Source organism: Homarus americanus, unplaced genomic scaffold (assembly GCF_018991925.1).
Source record: "Homarus americanus isolate GMGI-L3 unplaced genomic scaffold, GMGI_Hamer_2.0 scaffold45698, whole genome shotgun sequence".
NCBI lineage: Eukaryota > Metazoa > Arthropoda > Malacostraca > Decapoda > Nephropidae > Homarus > Homarus americanus.
Window position 1 is genome coordinate 3136876 of NW_024735554.1, and position 14936 is coordinate 3151811.

A 14936-nucleotide genomic window follows, 5' to 3' on the forward strand; every position below is an offset into this window, starting at 1 on the left:
TATCCTTGCTTAACGTAACCTGATGAAAACCTCACCCAACCCAAGATGGATCAACCAAACCAAACCTTTATAAAGACTAAACTACCCTAACTAAAGTTTGGTCAACATTACAGTACTATTTGGTGGCAGGAAACTGAGTGCTGTACCTTAAAAACACTTAACATACGTTCAATATATTTTGAAGTAATTAAACCTTCATTTTCATGTACGTTATGACTCCTTACCTCCGCAGCAAACAGCACGGGTGGTTATTGAGCTGAGGCCAGACATGGCACCCAAGCTATGTGGAGAACTTCACTCTGCTGTGTACGGGGTCAGGGGTTCGGATACCGCGGCAGTCAGGTGTTCCGTGTCTCCCTGTTGGTGGCTCAGGGAGGAGATTTCAATCCAACGACGGAGAGGGCGGGCGTGCTGCCCTGGGTGATGACGAGCTCATCAGCGCTGAGACCACAGGTATTGTAGCACCACAGGTAAACTGGCCGACTACGACCCAAATTGTATAATCTATGTGTCCAGTTGAGTTGTTCCTCGGTCGTCAGTCAGGCAGGACACACACACAGCTACCCCAGACTCAATCCACATGCATGCGGCAGAGGACGAGCACATTGTAACCTGAACTCCTGTAACCTCCCGCTCTCCAGCAGTACTTTATACACCCAGATCACAGTTGAGAGAGAGAGGCCCTATGGTGACGGAGGAAGGAGAAGCTGGGAAAGAAAAGAGATATGGGGAATTGGTGGGGGTAGTAAGAAAGGAAGATAACGATGTAGAAGTTTGAACAAGCCAGCTGCTTATACAAGTTAGTTGATCACCACAGCACTCAACACTTACAGAATACAAGCTGAAGTTATTCAGTCATGGCATTAGCTTATGGTCAGATAAACAATATACTAAGTCACCATGCTAGTAAGTCACCAAGATAGTAAGTCACCAAGATACTAAGTCACCATGCTAGTAAGTCACCAAGATAGTAAGTCACCAAGATAGTAAGTCACCAAGATAGTAAGTCACCAAGATAGTAAGTCACCATGATAGTAAGTCACCATGATAGTAAGTCACCATGCTAGTAAGTCACCAAGATAGTAAGTTACCAAGATAGTAAGTCACCATGCTAGTAAGTCACCAAGATAGTAAGTCACCAAGATAGTAAGTCACCAAGATAGTAAGTCACCAAGATAGTAAGTCACTAAGATAATAAGTCACCAAGATAGTAAGTCACCATGCTAGTAAGTCACCAAGATAGTAAGTCACCAAGATAGTAAGTCACCATGCTAGTAAGTCACCAAGATAGTAAGTCACCATGCTAGTAAGTCACCAAGATAGTAAGTCACCATGCTAGTAAGTCACCATGCTAGTAAGTCACCAAGATAGTAAGTCACCATGCTAGTAAGTCACCAAGATAGTAAGTCACCATGCTAGTAGAGTCACCAAGATAGTAAGTCACCAAGATAGTAAGTCACCATGCTAGTAAGTCACCATGCTAGTAAGTCACCAAGATAGTAAGTCACCAAGATAGTAGTCACCATGCTAGTAAGTCACCAAGATAGTAAGTCACCATGCTAGTAAGTCACCAAGATAGTAAGTCACCATGCTAGTAAGTCACCAAGATAGTAAGTCACCAAGATAGTAAGTCACCATGCTAGTAAGTCACCAAGATAGTAAGTCACCATGCTAGTAAGTCACCATGCTAGTAAGTCACCAAGATAGTAAGTCACCAAGATATTAAGTCACCATGCTAGTAAGTCACCAAGATAGTAAGTCACCAAGATAGTAAGTCACCATGCTAGTAAGTCACCAAGATAGTAAGTCACCAAGATAGTAAGTCACCATGCTAGTAAGTCACCAAGATAGTAAGTCACCAAGATAGTAAGTCACCAAGATAGTAAGTCACCAAGATAGTAAGTCACCAAGATAGTAAGTCACCATGCTAGTAAGTCACCAAAATAGTTTAGTTCAACGACTCACTAGATTTTAATTTACTGGAGAGAGACAGACAGACAGAGAGACAGACAGACAGCACGGGGGAGGTAAGAGGACACAGCCTTACCAATAATGCTCAAGAATCTCTCAAATGGTGAAAATCAGAGCACCGCCCACATATGGCATAACTCCTCCCACATACAACATAACTCCTCCCACATATAACATAACTCCTCCCACATATGGCAACTCCTCCCACATACAACGTAACTCCTCCCACATATAACATAACTCCTCCCACATATAACATAACTCCTCCCACGTATAACATGCTCCTCCCACATATGGCATAACTCCTCCCACACATGGCATAACTCCTCCCACATACAACATAACTCCTCCCACATATAACATAACTCCTCCCACGTATAACATAACTCCTCCCACATATGGCATAACTCCTCCCACACATGGCATAACTCTTCCCACATATAACATAACTCCTCCCATATCATGACTAGACCAATCATACGTTGGTAGTTTACTGTCCCTAATATGTTAATGGCTATTTACTCTTTTCTCATTAGTCAATTTGTTCAAAAGACGTGTTCTTCCCAAGAGCTGAACACCAGACTTCTTAGTTCACATGAGGCTGTTCATATCTGTGTCTGGGTCGAGTCTTAATCCTCTGTTTTTATTTCACTCGTACAGTATAGTATATGGCCTGGGGGCACACGAGTTTGCAATTCATATATTTACTTTATCATTCTTGGACCCTGAGGCTTTTAAACCATATGGTCTACTTCTTACGAGGAGGGCGGCCTCTTGCTACACCCAGGCCTACCATATACACCTGACAGGCCACACCTGGTGCCTCACACCTGACAGGCCACACCTGGTGCCCCACACCTGACAGGCCACACCTGACGGGCCCCACACCTGACAGGGCACATCTGTTACCCCACACTTGACAGCCCACACCTGACGGACCGAACCTGATGTCCCACACCTGACAGGCCACACCTGGTGCCCCACACCTGACAGGCCACACCTGATGGGCCCCACACCTGACAGGGCACATCTGTTACCCCACACTTGACAGCCCACACCTGGCAGGCCACACCTGACGGACCGAACCTGATGTCCCACACCTGACAGGCCACATTTGATACCCCACAACTGACGGGCCACACCCGTTGTTCCACACTTGACGGGTCACTGAGGTAATGACGGTTGGTGTCGGCAGAGCTGGAGCCTCGGCCAGGAGCGGTGGAGATGCTGTGTATGTCGACCAACGACAAAGGCAGCCTGATGGTGGGCTCCCAGTTCTTCATTCACGTCAAGAAGTACAGTTACACCCACGTCTTCGCCTACGTCATAGATGGTCTTGATCTGGTCGATAAGTATGTATTTATTTATTTTTTGAAGAGCATGTTGTTGATATATATATTCATATTCCAGGGAAACATTATTGAAACTATACCTAATGTTAAAATATCACCACGATATTGTTTTGGTCACTGTAGATGAGCGTTTACTGTGATGGTCATGATATATTGTTGGAACCATTTTTATCTTGACCTTTTGTTTTGTTTCATGTCTATCTTCAATCATTAGACCCGCCTTAAAATTATATTAAAGATATTTATTATATGAATCAACAGTAACACAGGGAAAGTGTTTCTTGAGTGTTAACAGATTCTTAGTAACAATTTGCCCATAACCAAGGAGGACATTTGACCCGCTGGTTGAACGGCTCGATGCTACAAGACACATTACGCTGGGATTCATTGGCAACAGGTTCTCCAGCTCTGTTAAGAATATGGTTGTTTTGATCCTCCTTCCAGTAAGTAAGTCGTATTTGTAACCCACAGGATGACTCAGCTGGGAGACTCCACCAGCGTCTATCGACCCACTAAGACGATCACCATAGCCAACTGTGGCCTTCTGGCTGCCTGAAGACCAGCGCCGACCACCACCACAGATCGTCACCGTCTCGCCAAGTCATCTACTGCCGCTGAGTTCCTTCCAACTTAGGTTTACTGATGCCGAGTCCACCTCACACGGCTCACCAAGCCAGCCATCAATACCTTCTACCGGGGTTCTAAAGTGATCGTATTCTTCGCTTTGCCATAATCATCACAATGATGCTATCCCCCCCTCCCCCCCCAGTCCTTATTATTCTGCATGTTCCCCGTTCCAACACATCTTCAGTGAGCTCTTCACAGCCATACGATGAAGCAGACACGCCCCCATGTCTTATAGTAACACATGTTTCTCAGACATGTCCATACAGTTCATCACGAATCTTGTTTACACAGTCACTCACCTTGTTCCATGCTGTTCTTGCCCGTCTCCGCCACTGCAGCAAGACAGTGTAATAATGCTCATGACTTCTGACTTCCAGCAGCGCACCAACAGTATCCCCATCGGCTGTCGTCTCTCCTCAAAGTAACAAGACAACGACACAGTTAATGGAGTCTTCTCTGTTGTCTGAAGCTGAATAACCACCACACAAGGTATCTGCCGCAACTACTGCTTCCTTGAGGTCACTCCTGAGAACAGAATACGTTACTGACTGTCTCACTACTGACGTTACTTATGTTCCTTAATAGGCAATCAAGACATCAGAATCTGCTGTTGGCATCACTGCTTCTTCGTGAAGGGCAATCAAGATAACATTCCACTGTACCCTCGTCACTCTTCCTTCTTAAACTCAATCATGACGACTAACGATGTGACTGACATTACTGCTGCTTCCTGAAAGTCAGTCAAGACACTAGAAGATGCTACTGACATTACTGCTGCTTCCTGAAAGTCAATCAAAACAGTGGAACGTGCTACTTGCTGTGTGTGGAACCATGAAGACACTGAAATTTAGTTCTTTCCACCACGCGCCGCTCCACATGGTAGAGCCCTCAGGCGGGGCACAGTAGCCACGTAGCGCTCACACTCTGAGCTGAGGCATTCTCTTATGCAACTTGTAGGTATTTTGTGTTGTAAATATTGTGTCAAAGCACGAATTGTATCGTTCAATAAAAATTTCTTCCGTAAAACAGAGTACCACTAGTAGATCTCTAAAAGTTTAAAATTAATAATTTCATCTTTATCTCTCGTACTGTAAGTTTGTGTGTAGTTTCTGTTGACAGTTCTCCCAGTTGAACACAGTAGGACTCCAGCTGGTGTCACTTTTTGAGTAAAGAATCACCTCTCAAACTAATGTATTTCTTTCCTTTAGTTAGTCTTTTATACAAACCATATTAATACAATTTCCTGAAGCCCAGCTAAGTCAAAGACTTGCAATTTCATGAAATATTTAAGCTTGACAAGTTGCCAGGAGTAACAAGGGAATTAAATCTGGCATACCTCACCCGTCATAATTCTGATATGGAAAATAAAAATGGTTATATATGCCTGAATTCTACTTTCCGACATCTTGGGCATTATTGGTCAAGAATTTACGTATATTAAATGAAGTCCCTTAAGTCTAAACACTTAAGGTCGTCACTCTTATAGTCAGCTGGTGTGTCCACTGCTACTAGTGGAATAGATTGCTAAGAATTTAAACATCGACTACATAAAAAATCTAACTTTGCGTCACTAGATAACAGATTGTCATACTCCTCCTAAGCTAAGATGTTGGTACATCCTTCCTGCACCCGTCCATCACACAAATTTCACCTTATTGCACGGCTTCGACTATTCACAGATGAGTGATGAGTCTTAGTGACTCACCAGCCCCGGAAAGGGTCTGATAGCTGTCAGACTCTCGTTTGTCCCTTAGGTGTTTTATGTTTATTAAGGGGTGGTGTTTCATCACCCCATGTTTACCCCCACGGGGGGGGGGGTCTATAAAAGCCTACCCCCTCCCCCTCCTTTCCAATAGATGAGGTACAAGACCGCAGCTTACCGATTCCACTAACAGAGATAAAAAATCACTGACTACGACTACAAACTGGAGAATACTCAGTTAGGCCATCACTCATCTCGATCAAGAATTTGCCATAAAGAAATAAACCCCTGCCATTAGTGGTCACAACAACAAGCAGGGCCAGCAGACTTGTCTTGCTTAGTCGGCATTGGGCACTGGACTTCTGGAAAAGGCTTGTTTTCACTGAAGTAACTTCTTCACTTTATATTCTGTCCACCCACCTTCTTTGTTAATAACGGCATAACGCACCTACACGTCATTGTCAACTACTTGTCAGTATCTTTCGTAGCACCATACCAATAGAATCACCACATTAAAACGATAAGTGTAAAGAGGTCATTTTGGTTTACCCGGTGCGAGGCTAGGTCGAAACGTGACACGACGGCATATGGTTTCATTATACCCTATTAATGCTTTCATGAAATATAATGTGCATATAAGAGCAGTTGAATCGCCTAAAAATGTGTATCAGCTTAAAGTTATATGTCGGATTTGGAAAATAATTATAACTAAGAAATTGGTGGACATCAATCATTGACTGGCACCATACTGTCCTTACCCGAGGAAGGGCAGCAGTAGTGCGGGGAGGTAAAGGTTACGTGTTTCTCTGGCCTTGGAGCCTTAGATTAGAGATAACCAATTGAATTGAGACAGTTTATTTAGCCAGAAAAACACAGATACAGATTGGATAATAATAACAATATTAACATGATTGAGCCAGTTGAGAGCCTGAGCTCTCTTTTAGGCATTTATCTCAAGGAAGCATTATGTAACATTTAGTATCATCTGAAATAGTACAATAGCATGGTGGTAATAAGAACATCTCATGATGTTACCACGGCTATCACTTTAATATTTATTTATTTTCTATATTTATTATTTTTTTATTTACTTTTTTATTTATAAATACATAAGTTACAGTGGTATTTAAAGACATAAGTATAATGGGGGAGCAGTACTGTACAACATGGGTTGTACAGTATTAAGGTTGAACAAGAGGACAGAGCTGTCAGGATTATGTCTAGTTGGCAAATATATTTATTGCAATGGTAAATTCTTATCTATTTATATGATAATTTCCGATAAAACGGTTTTGATGCTACAATAAAAGCAGCTACTGTAAATATAGCAGGTGTTACAAGAAACATTAATACTTAGACAATATATATTTTTTAAAAGATGATTTAAAGTAAGGATGCGTAGTCTTTGCTCGGATGGGTGGGGGTAAGTTGTTCCACACCTTCACACCAGGATATTTTAAGGAGGTCTGGGACTGAGAGGAACGCGTGGGGGGTGGTCTTAGCAGCTCTTGGTGCCGTAAGTTGTATCTCTGATTATTCCGGAACTGGAAATAATTATTGTCAAGCAAGCGATTGACAGAATTATAAACAAAGAGGGCACAGCAGTAGGTGTTAATATCTTTGAATTTTAACATTTTCAATTTAGCAAATTTTTCGTTTGTGTGATCTGTTTTTTTTTTCAAGTAGGTCATTGTCCATACAACTCTCTATTGTGCAGCAACCAGAGATTGTGTTTTTGAACAGCCAGAGGCCCCCCATATTGTGTGACAGTGTATCAGGTGTCGATAAACAAGACCATGATAGATTTCTTTCATTGCTGTGAGAGTGAGTGACTGTAGAGTGTAATACATGATACAGCACTGTTTATTGACTTTACTGTGAATGGCTTGTATGTGGTTTCTCCAGTTAAGTTTCTCATCAGCAATAACTCCGAGGAATTTAGTATTTTGTTCACGTTTGAGGACTGTATTACCAAGGCACAGGGAGTCCAAGTCTGGGGATAAGTTTTTCCTTCTGTGAAAGATCGTGTAGTGGGTTTTCTCGAGGTTTAAGGTCAGTTTATTACGTATTACCCAGGTCCTGACTTAAGTCAATTCTGTGTTCATAGTTCTCATCAAGGAATGGAGGTCTGAGTTGTTGGCATAGAGATTACTATCGTCAGCAAATAAATTGTATTTTATGAGTGTGCTGGCGTGGACTATGTCGTTTAAGTACAACAAAAACAGTACTGTACCGAGAATGGAACCTTAGGCGACGCCATACAAGATTGGCGAGGAATCAGATTGGTGATTATTATCGCAGACATACTGCTTACTGTTGGACAGATTTGAGGTAAACCAATTGTGGGACAGGCCCCTAATGCCGTAATGGTCAGTCTGAAGGTCCCAGCTGTTGTCCTTCTTCGCCCTTGCAAGAGGGTTCTTCCCAACATGTACGTTCCTTCACCTGTGAACATGGTGAACACTTTCCCTTAATCATTACCCACACATTAACTAATAAGCTGAGCACCAGAAGGAGAGAGAGATATATTGTGGGGACACACAGCGGTGCAGGGGAGGTGCTAGCGTCACTTTGGTCCTGCCTGTAAGTGTTGTTCCTGTGGTAGACGATGGTGAACCAGCCCGTGATGTTGGCCATAGTAATGGTAGCGTCCGTCTGGAGCTCAATCTTGGCCTCGTCTTTTTGGAGGAAAGTTGTCCTCATGATCTCTGCGCTGGTGTTCTCAGACAGCTTGATGGCGGAGGGTTGGATCTGGTGGATGACGGAGTCAGTGATGAAGAGCCTGGAGCGTTCAGTTAACGTGAGGGAGATGAGAGAGGTGAGGTTCACCTTGTGTAGGCGGACGTGTCCATCTCCGGCCACGGGGTAGTCCAGCTCGATGTGTTCCACTATGGAGGTGGACAGCTTAAGCTTACTGAGGTGAGGCTGGGAGAGGAAGGTGTGGGTGAGGCGGGAGTCCTGCATGGTGAAGGTGTGGAGGAAGGGAGGAACGTAGTCGATGGTGACGTTCATCAGGTGTAGAGCTTTGCCGGGACACGAGGCGTCCAGCTGGCTGCTGCTGGTGTATGTGATACGTCTGATGTGGTGAAGGTACAGGCTGCTGCACACACCAGGGTGCAGCTGCAGCTCATTTACGTTCAACACTAACACCTCCTCGAACTTGTTCACAGCATCATCCATGTTCACAACCTGTGTAAGTGAACCACACATTACAACATGTTCACAACCTGTGTAAGTGAACCACACATTACAACATGTTCACAACCTGTGTAAGTGAACCACACATTACAACATGTTCACAACCTGTGTAAGTGAACCACACATTACAACATGTTCACAACCTGTGTAAGTGAACCACACATTACAACATGTTCACAACCTGTGTAAGTGAACCACACATTACAACATGTTCACAACCTGTGTAAGTGAACCACACATTACAACATGTTCACAACCTGTGTAAGTGAACCACACATTACAACATGTTCACAACCTGTGTAAGTGAACCACACATTACAACATGTTCACAACCTGTGTAAGTGAACCACACATTACAACATGTTCACAACCACATTACAACATGTTCACAACCTGTGTAAGTGAACCACACATAACAACATGTTCGCAACCTGTGTAAGTGAACCACACATTACAACATGTTCACAACCTGTGTAAGTGTAGCACACATTACAACATGTTCACAACCTGTGTAAGTGAATCACACATTACAACATGTTCATAACCTGTGTAAGTGAACCACACAAGACAACATGTTCACAACCTGTGTAAGTGAACCACACATTACAACATGTTCACAACCTGTGTAAGTGAACCACACATTACAACATGTTCACAACCTGTGTAAGTGAACCACACATAACAACATGTTCACAACCTGTGTAAGTGAATCACACATTACAACATGTTCATAACCTGTGTAAGTGAACCACACATGACAACATGTTCACAACCTGTGTAAGTGAACCACACATTACAACATGTTCACAACCTGTGTAAGTGAATCACATATTACAACATGTTCACAACCTGTGTAAGTGATCCATCCAACCTATGTTTGAAGCTATCCAGCGTATTCGAGTTAATGATGATGTTTGGTAACTTGTTCCACTCATCCACTACTGTATTTCCATACCAATGTTTACCTATCTCGTGCCTAAATCTAAATTTGTCTAATTTAAAACCATTGCTACGAGTTCTCTCAATTTCAAATCTCTGAACATGATATGAGGCATTAAGAATTATCAAAGTCTCTGAGGTACATGAGAGAAAACGGAAGACTGAGGTGTACTGACGCGGTGAGAAAACGGACGTCTCAAGTGGGGGACGTAAAGAAGTTACAGCTACATGTTTTATGGGCTATTGAGCGTAATATGAATCGTCTGATTTTACGTTAACTACCATGTACGACCGTGGTCAGTACACTAATACTCAGGTAGAGTAAGAGGCAGTGTGCCCCATTCTCAGATTGTTGGACTGGCGGTGCCCATTGGTATGAACAGGAAATGCGTGGGGTTATACATATCCGGTGACCAGGATATTCCCCCCCACCCCCCCCCCACGTAAACAAGAGAAAGAATGTCGAGGAAATCCCAGCCGTGTGCCAGTGTAAACAGGTGGAAGTGAAACGCTGATACCTCACTCCAGTGTGACTAGTCAAACTTCCCCCGCCCCTGCGAGTGTTGTTTTGATTAATAACTTGACAAACTGTGTAGTTACGTTTGTGGGGCGTTTTTATAAACAAAAATCAAAGTATGATTATCGTTTTGATATCTTGGATATTACGAGTACCAGTGATGGCTAACGTCAAACTTAAGGGTTTTGAGTTAAAAAAAAATAATATATCTCAATTTATTTTGACAAGTCAATAAATCTTGTGTTAACAGAAACATGGATGAAGGTGTACAGTGTAATGCTCGACATGTTCTCGAATGTACAAAAAACACTATGTAATAAGTACACTGGTTGAACTATATACTACGCCACATACTGTACAGTTGAGAAAATCGCAACACAGTTCAAGTGATCATCACTGTAATAATTAATTATTGTAAAATTAGATTAAATTAGGACAGGTAAATATGCATAGGTATACTTCAGAACAGGTAAAGTAAGATAAGGTTTAGTTGCCCTAGAGCGACTCCAGTGTCCTTTATTAAGTATTACTACGCCAAGCCCGTGATTGGCTGTCTCAGGCCTGACTCATTAACTCTATTAATGTTGATGTTAGAATGTTAATACCGCGCTTTAACAACTAAAGGTCTTTAATAGCGTAGCTGTAGTTCAGTAATTACACAGGTTCATCGACATTTAAAAATCCTGAGGTACAATTGTACAGTATAATGCCACTCCGGCGTGTCCTGGTTCCCAAGCTTCTCTGTTAGTTTGTTTTCGTAGTTTAAGAAGGTAGTGGTTGGGGGGTCGAATTCTCAGGAAAAACATTCACGTGAGCTGGTGAACGTATGAAGGGATAAATCGATGGGTATATGCTTTTGAGAGCCGCATCCGCGGGTGTATTGATTCCAACACACCCCTCTTACTGAGTCAACACTGAAGCTTATTGCGTCCTGGAAAAAATTGTGCGATAACGCTTATGAGAAAATTGTTTGCACAGCTGGCTCATTTCAAGTCCCTTAAGTGCTTTACTAACATTAATTACAGTATCTCATCTCGCGCGCGCGCGCGCGCGCTCACACACACACACAGCAATATATATAGTATATACTTCTTGTTAAGGATGGATCCTTACTTTTTAATTATTAAACACGTCTATATCCGTTTGAATTTATTTTGTTCTCACAACTGCATGATCTTTTTTTTTGGGGGGGGGGGGCTGTAATGCTTGTACTGCACTTCGTATGTAGGACTTTTTATGTTGATATTATGACCTTTGATGATGTGAGTACAACACCATACGGCGAGCAAAAAATGGTGATCATGTAGACCTTGTTGGCCGTGACGATTACCGGCATGTTACCTCACTTAGGTAGACCCTCTATAGAGCCTTTCAATAGTTAGCGCGTACTGTACACACCAAGTACAGTACAGTATAAGGAACAAGCACAGAGGAAAACACGACACAAAGTTTCATAACATTACGCAATATACGTTTGGGGTTTAAGTCAACCGAACCTATTTAAAGGAACTTACGAAAGATATGAAACGGTGAAAACACTCCAGCTGAAGCACCTAAAACAAAGGTAACTTCAATAGACTAAGCGACAAGCTTTACAAGGCTTCATGAAACCTTTACATTATTATTTATATAATATACTGGATTACCTTACATGTATGGTAATCTAAGTTGCAGCAAGGCTTTCAGATAAGCTGACTTTATTTTAAGCTGATTCCTCTCGGGGTAAGTTTTGACTCTCCCTATAGCCTGAAAAAAGATTGCTTATAGTAACAATTTAACTTCGCGAAGTTTATTTTATCCATAAGGCATAAACATAGTAATGTACAGTCCCAACTTACAGAGAAGCAACCGTTTAGGTCAGGTCCTTATGAGAATAGACCAGTAGGGGTAAATAATGTAATGCCAGTGTGGCTCTCAGTTCATGTATGGTACTGGCACTACCTGGGGTGGAGATTATGACTTGATTGACCTGTGACAATATGTTCTCATGTCGGCACTGGTCACCGACATGGTGGTCAGTAGTTTTGGTGTCGACACGACAACCCATGTTTCTTGTCAAGTCAAAATTGCGCCGCTTTGGATGCGCCACTAATTTGATATATTAATACAATATCAGCGTGGCTGCGTAAAGATGCAAATCCGAAGCCCGGCCAGTGGCTTCGAAGCTGAAGCCGATACCGAAGCCGGCTTCAGCCCCATGGCTGCCGTGAAGTGCAGTAGGTGTTTGGATGAATGTCAGTTACTAACCTCAGGGCTGTGGAGAAAGTCACACTTGATGGAGGTGCCATAAGCGTCACACTGGGAAGTATCCTCCCACACGATGACAGCGCTAATGAAGGGGACCAACGTTAACGTAACCCCTAGCACCAACACTAGTAACCCAGGGGGAGCCAAGACGACCCGCAACATGTTGTAGTGGATACAACTGCTGACCTATCACTTGCCAGGAACGCCGCGCATACGTGCGTAGCCTGAGTTACGCATGTGCAGACAACTATAGTAAGACCCAGTTATCAACACAGAGGCATATATTTTTGTTTTACTTTTGGACTGTCATTTTTTGAGGATAAAACATCTGGTCCTACCACCCGATCCCTCTGAGCAAAGTTTTTCAAGTTTGCGCATGCGCAAAGTGATAGTGTGACGTAGCAGTGACGTCATTACCACTCCACCTGACTGCAGTGTTGCCAACGTGCCCTATGCCCGCCGTTAAACGCTCCCGTTCGTTGGAAACGGCGGCAGTAGGTGACAGTGATGCTGACGACTTTCTTCTTGAAGACACGTCAAAGAAGAAGCAGAAACCTCAGAAGTCAGGGTCTCCAGCAGGGGCCACGGCTCCCCCTTGCACCCCTTCTGGGGCTGTAGAGGGTGGACTCCTCCTGTCATCGGGGTCCCCAAGTGAGCCTACATGTGGCTCAATGACCGACCCTCCGCCGACGATGGACATAAGGGATTCCCTTTGTCTCTCTGCCCCGTCGCGCCTTCGTCGTCTCGCCTTCCCTCGGGACTTGCCTCTGAGCACACGGACGACCCGGTTCTTCCGTCACTGCTCTCCACTTCAGGACTCAACACTTCGCCTCCGCCGAGGTCCCACAGCCGTGATAGTCACCACATAAATGGACGATACGATACGCCTGCTCACTCAGGTGGGCTTTCCTGCTCCCCAGGGGGAGGTGATGCTGAAGTTCACCATCATCACCCCAGAAACTCGTCGTACCAAGGTAATGGTTCGCCACGTACCCTGGGAGATCCCTATCGACGATCTTCGCCCTCTTCTCCCACAACTACTGGACATGGAACGCCGCATCAACCCGGTCTCCAAACGTCCATCCAACGAACTCATCGGCTGGTGGGTGGGCCCCCTCCCCCCGAAGGTGAATGTAGGACCAATTCACAACTGTCCTCTCGACCGATTTATCGGAACCCCGAAAATCTGTGGTCGTTGCCAATCGTGGAAACACCGCACCTGGGAGTGCACGAGGATGGTCGCCTGCGGTTTCTGTGCAGGTCCTCACGACACAGTGGAATGCAAATCGAAAATTCAGAACAAAATCCCAGTTATTCCACGGTGTGTCAATTGCCATGGCAGTCACCACTCCTGGAATGCCAATTGCCCACAGCGTCCTGGCACTCGCCCGGGGAAAACTTACCTTGTACCACCGCCCTCGTCTCTGACGAAGCCCCTGTCAACCAAACCTCACTCCTATCCACCACCGCCTCTTCCATCCACCAAGGATTTCCCATTGATCTCCTCTCCTCTACCATCCCCCCTATCACCCCTACCACCCATCCTTTCTCCCCTCCCTCCCTCTCCCTACCGTTCTTGGAACAAGGTCGTTGCCGGCCCTGCTACACAGTCACCACCATCTCCTGCCCACCCGGACCCCCGCTGTCTCTCACCAGCACCACCACCTCTTACTCAACTGAACCCTCACCGTCCCTCTCCGTCGCTACCACCACCACATGCCCAGTCGGGCCCTCGGCAATCCTCGCCGCCACCTCCAGCTCATGTACAGGTACACCAAGTTGGTTCTATGGATACAATCACTCTCCGTCTGGATCGCCACTCCAAGCAAATCAACCTTCTCTCAGCCCAACTCGACTTGTTTGTGAAAACAATTGCGACATTGCAGAAGCAACAACAACTCATTCTGGACACCCTGACCCAACAGGGGCGCACTTTGCAAGCCCTGGTGACCCGCCTCCTTCCATCTCCCGAGATGGAGGATCCATCCCTCGCTCTCCCACTCCTCCCTCTCCATTTTCTCAACAGAATTTGGTACCTCCTCTGGAGCCCTGTCTAGCCCCTCCGACTCATCTCACACCGGAGGCCGTTCCCTCCTCTTCTTACAATGGAACATCCAGGGACTTAGACCTCGCCGGACAGACCTCGCCCAGTTTGTGCTCTCCCATCAAGTAGATGTTGCTCTACTTCAGGAAACCATCACAGACGATGTTACTCCACTCCGCCTCTCTGGCTATACTGTTTACACCCTGCCTCGGTACCGTGGGCAGGCTCGTGGCCTCCTCACCCTTGTGGTAACACCATTCCATCTGTTCGTCTCCCTTCACCTGACTCACATGGACCCCCGTCTGAATTACTTTCTGTCTCCCTTACTCTTGGTGACCG

The 14936-nt window shown here is 44.6% G+C and overlaps 1 protein-coding gene and 1 long non-coding RNA gene across 2 annotated transcripts; one reads left to right on the plus strand and one right to left on the minus strand.

The window, feature by feature from the left end:
* Window positions 1–361: 361 nt before the first annotated feature.
* LOC121871390 lies at window positions 362–5136 on the plus strand. Its single transcript, XR_006089871.1, has 3 exons — window positions 362–453; window positions 3167–3323; window positions 3795–5136. It is a non-coding gene; the product is annotated as an uncharacterized LOC121871390 (long non-coding RNA).
* Window positions 5137–7836: 2700 nt separating this feature from the next.
* On the minus strand, window positions 7837–12731 carry LOC121871391. Its single transcript, XM_042373623.1, has 2 exons — window positions 12554–12731; window positions 7837–8841 (listed from the first exon to the last, which is right to left on the minus strand). Exons 1-2 carry the CDS (start codon window positions 12713–12715, stop codon window positions 8023–8025), a joined length of 981 nt encoding a protein of 326 aa, XP_042229557.1. The 5' UTR covers window positions 12716–12731; the 3' UTR covers window positions 7837–8022.
* Between the last annotated feature and the right edge of the window lie 2205 nt (window positions 12732–14936).

Coding starts and splice junctions, on each gene's coding strand:
- LOC121871391 (XM_042373623.1), bottom strand. CDS start 12,715: ATGTTGCGGGTCGTCTTGGCTCCCCCTGGGTTACTAGTGTTGGTGCTA. Junction 8,842..12,553: donor ACTTTCTCCACAGCCCTGAG/GTTAGTAACTGA, acceptor TCACTTACACAG/GTTGTGAACATGGATGATGC.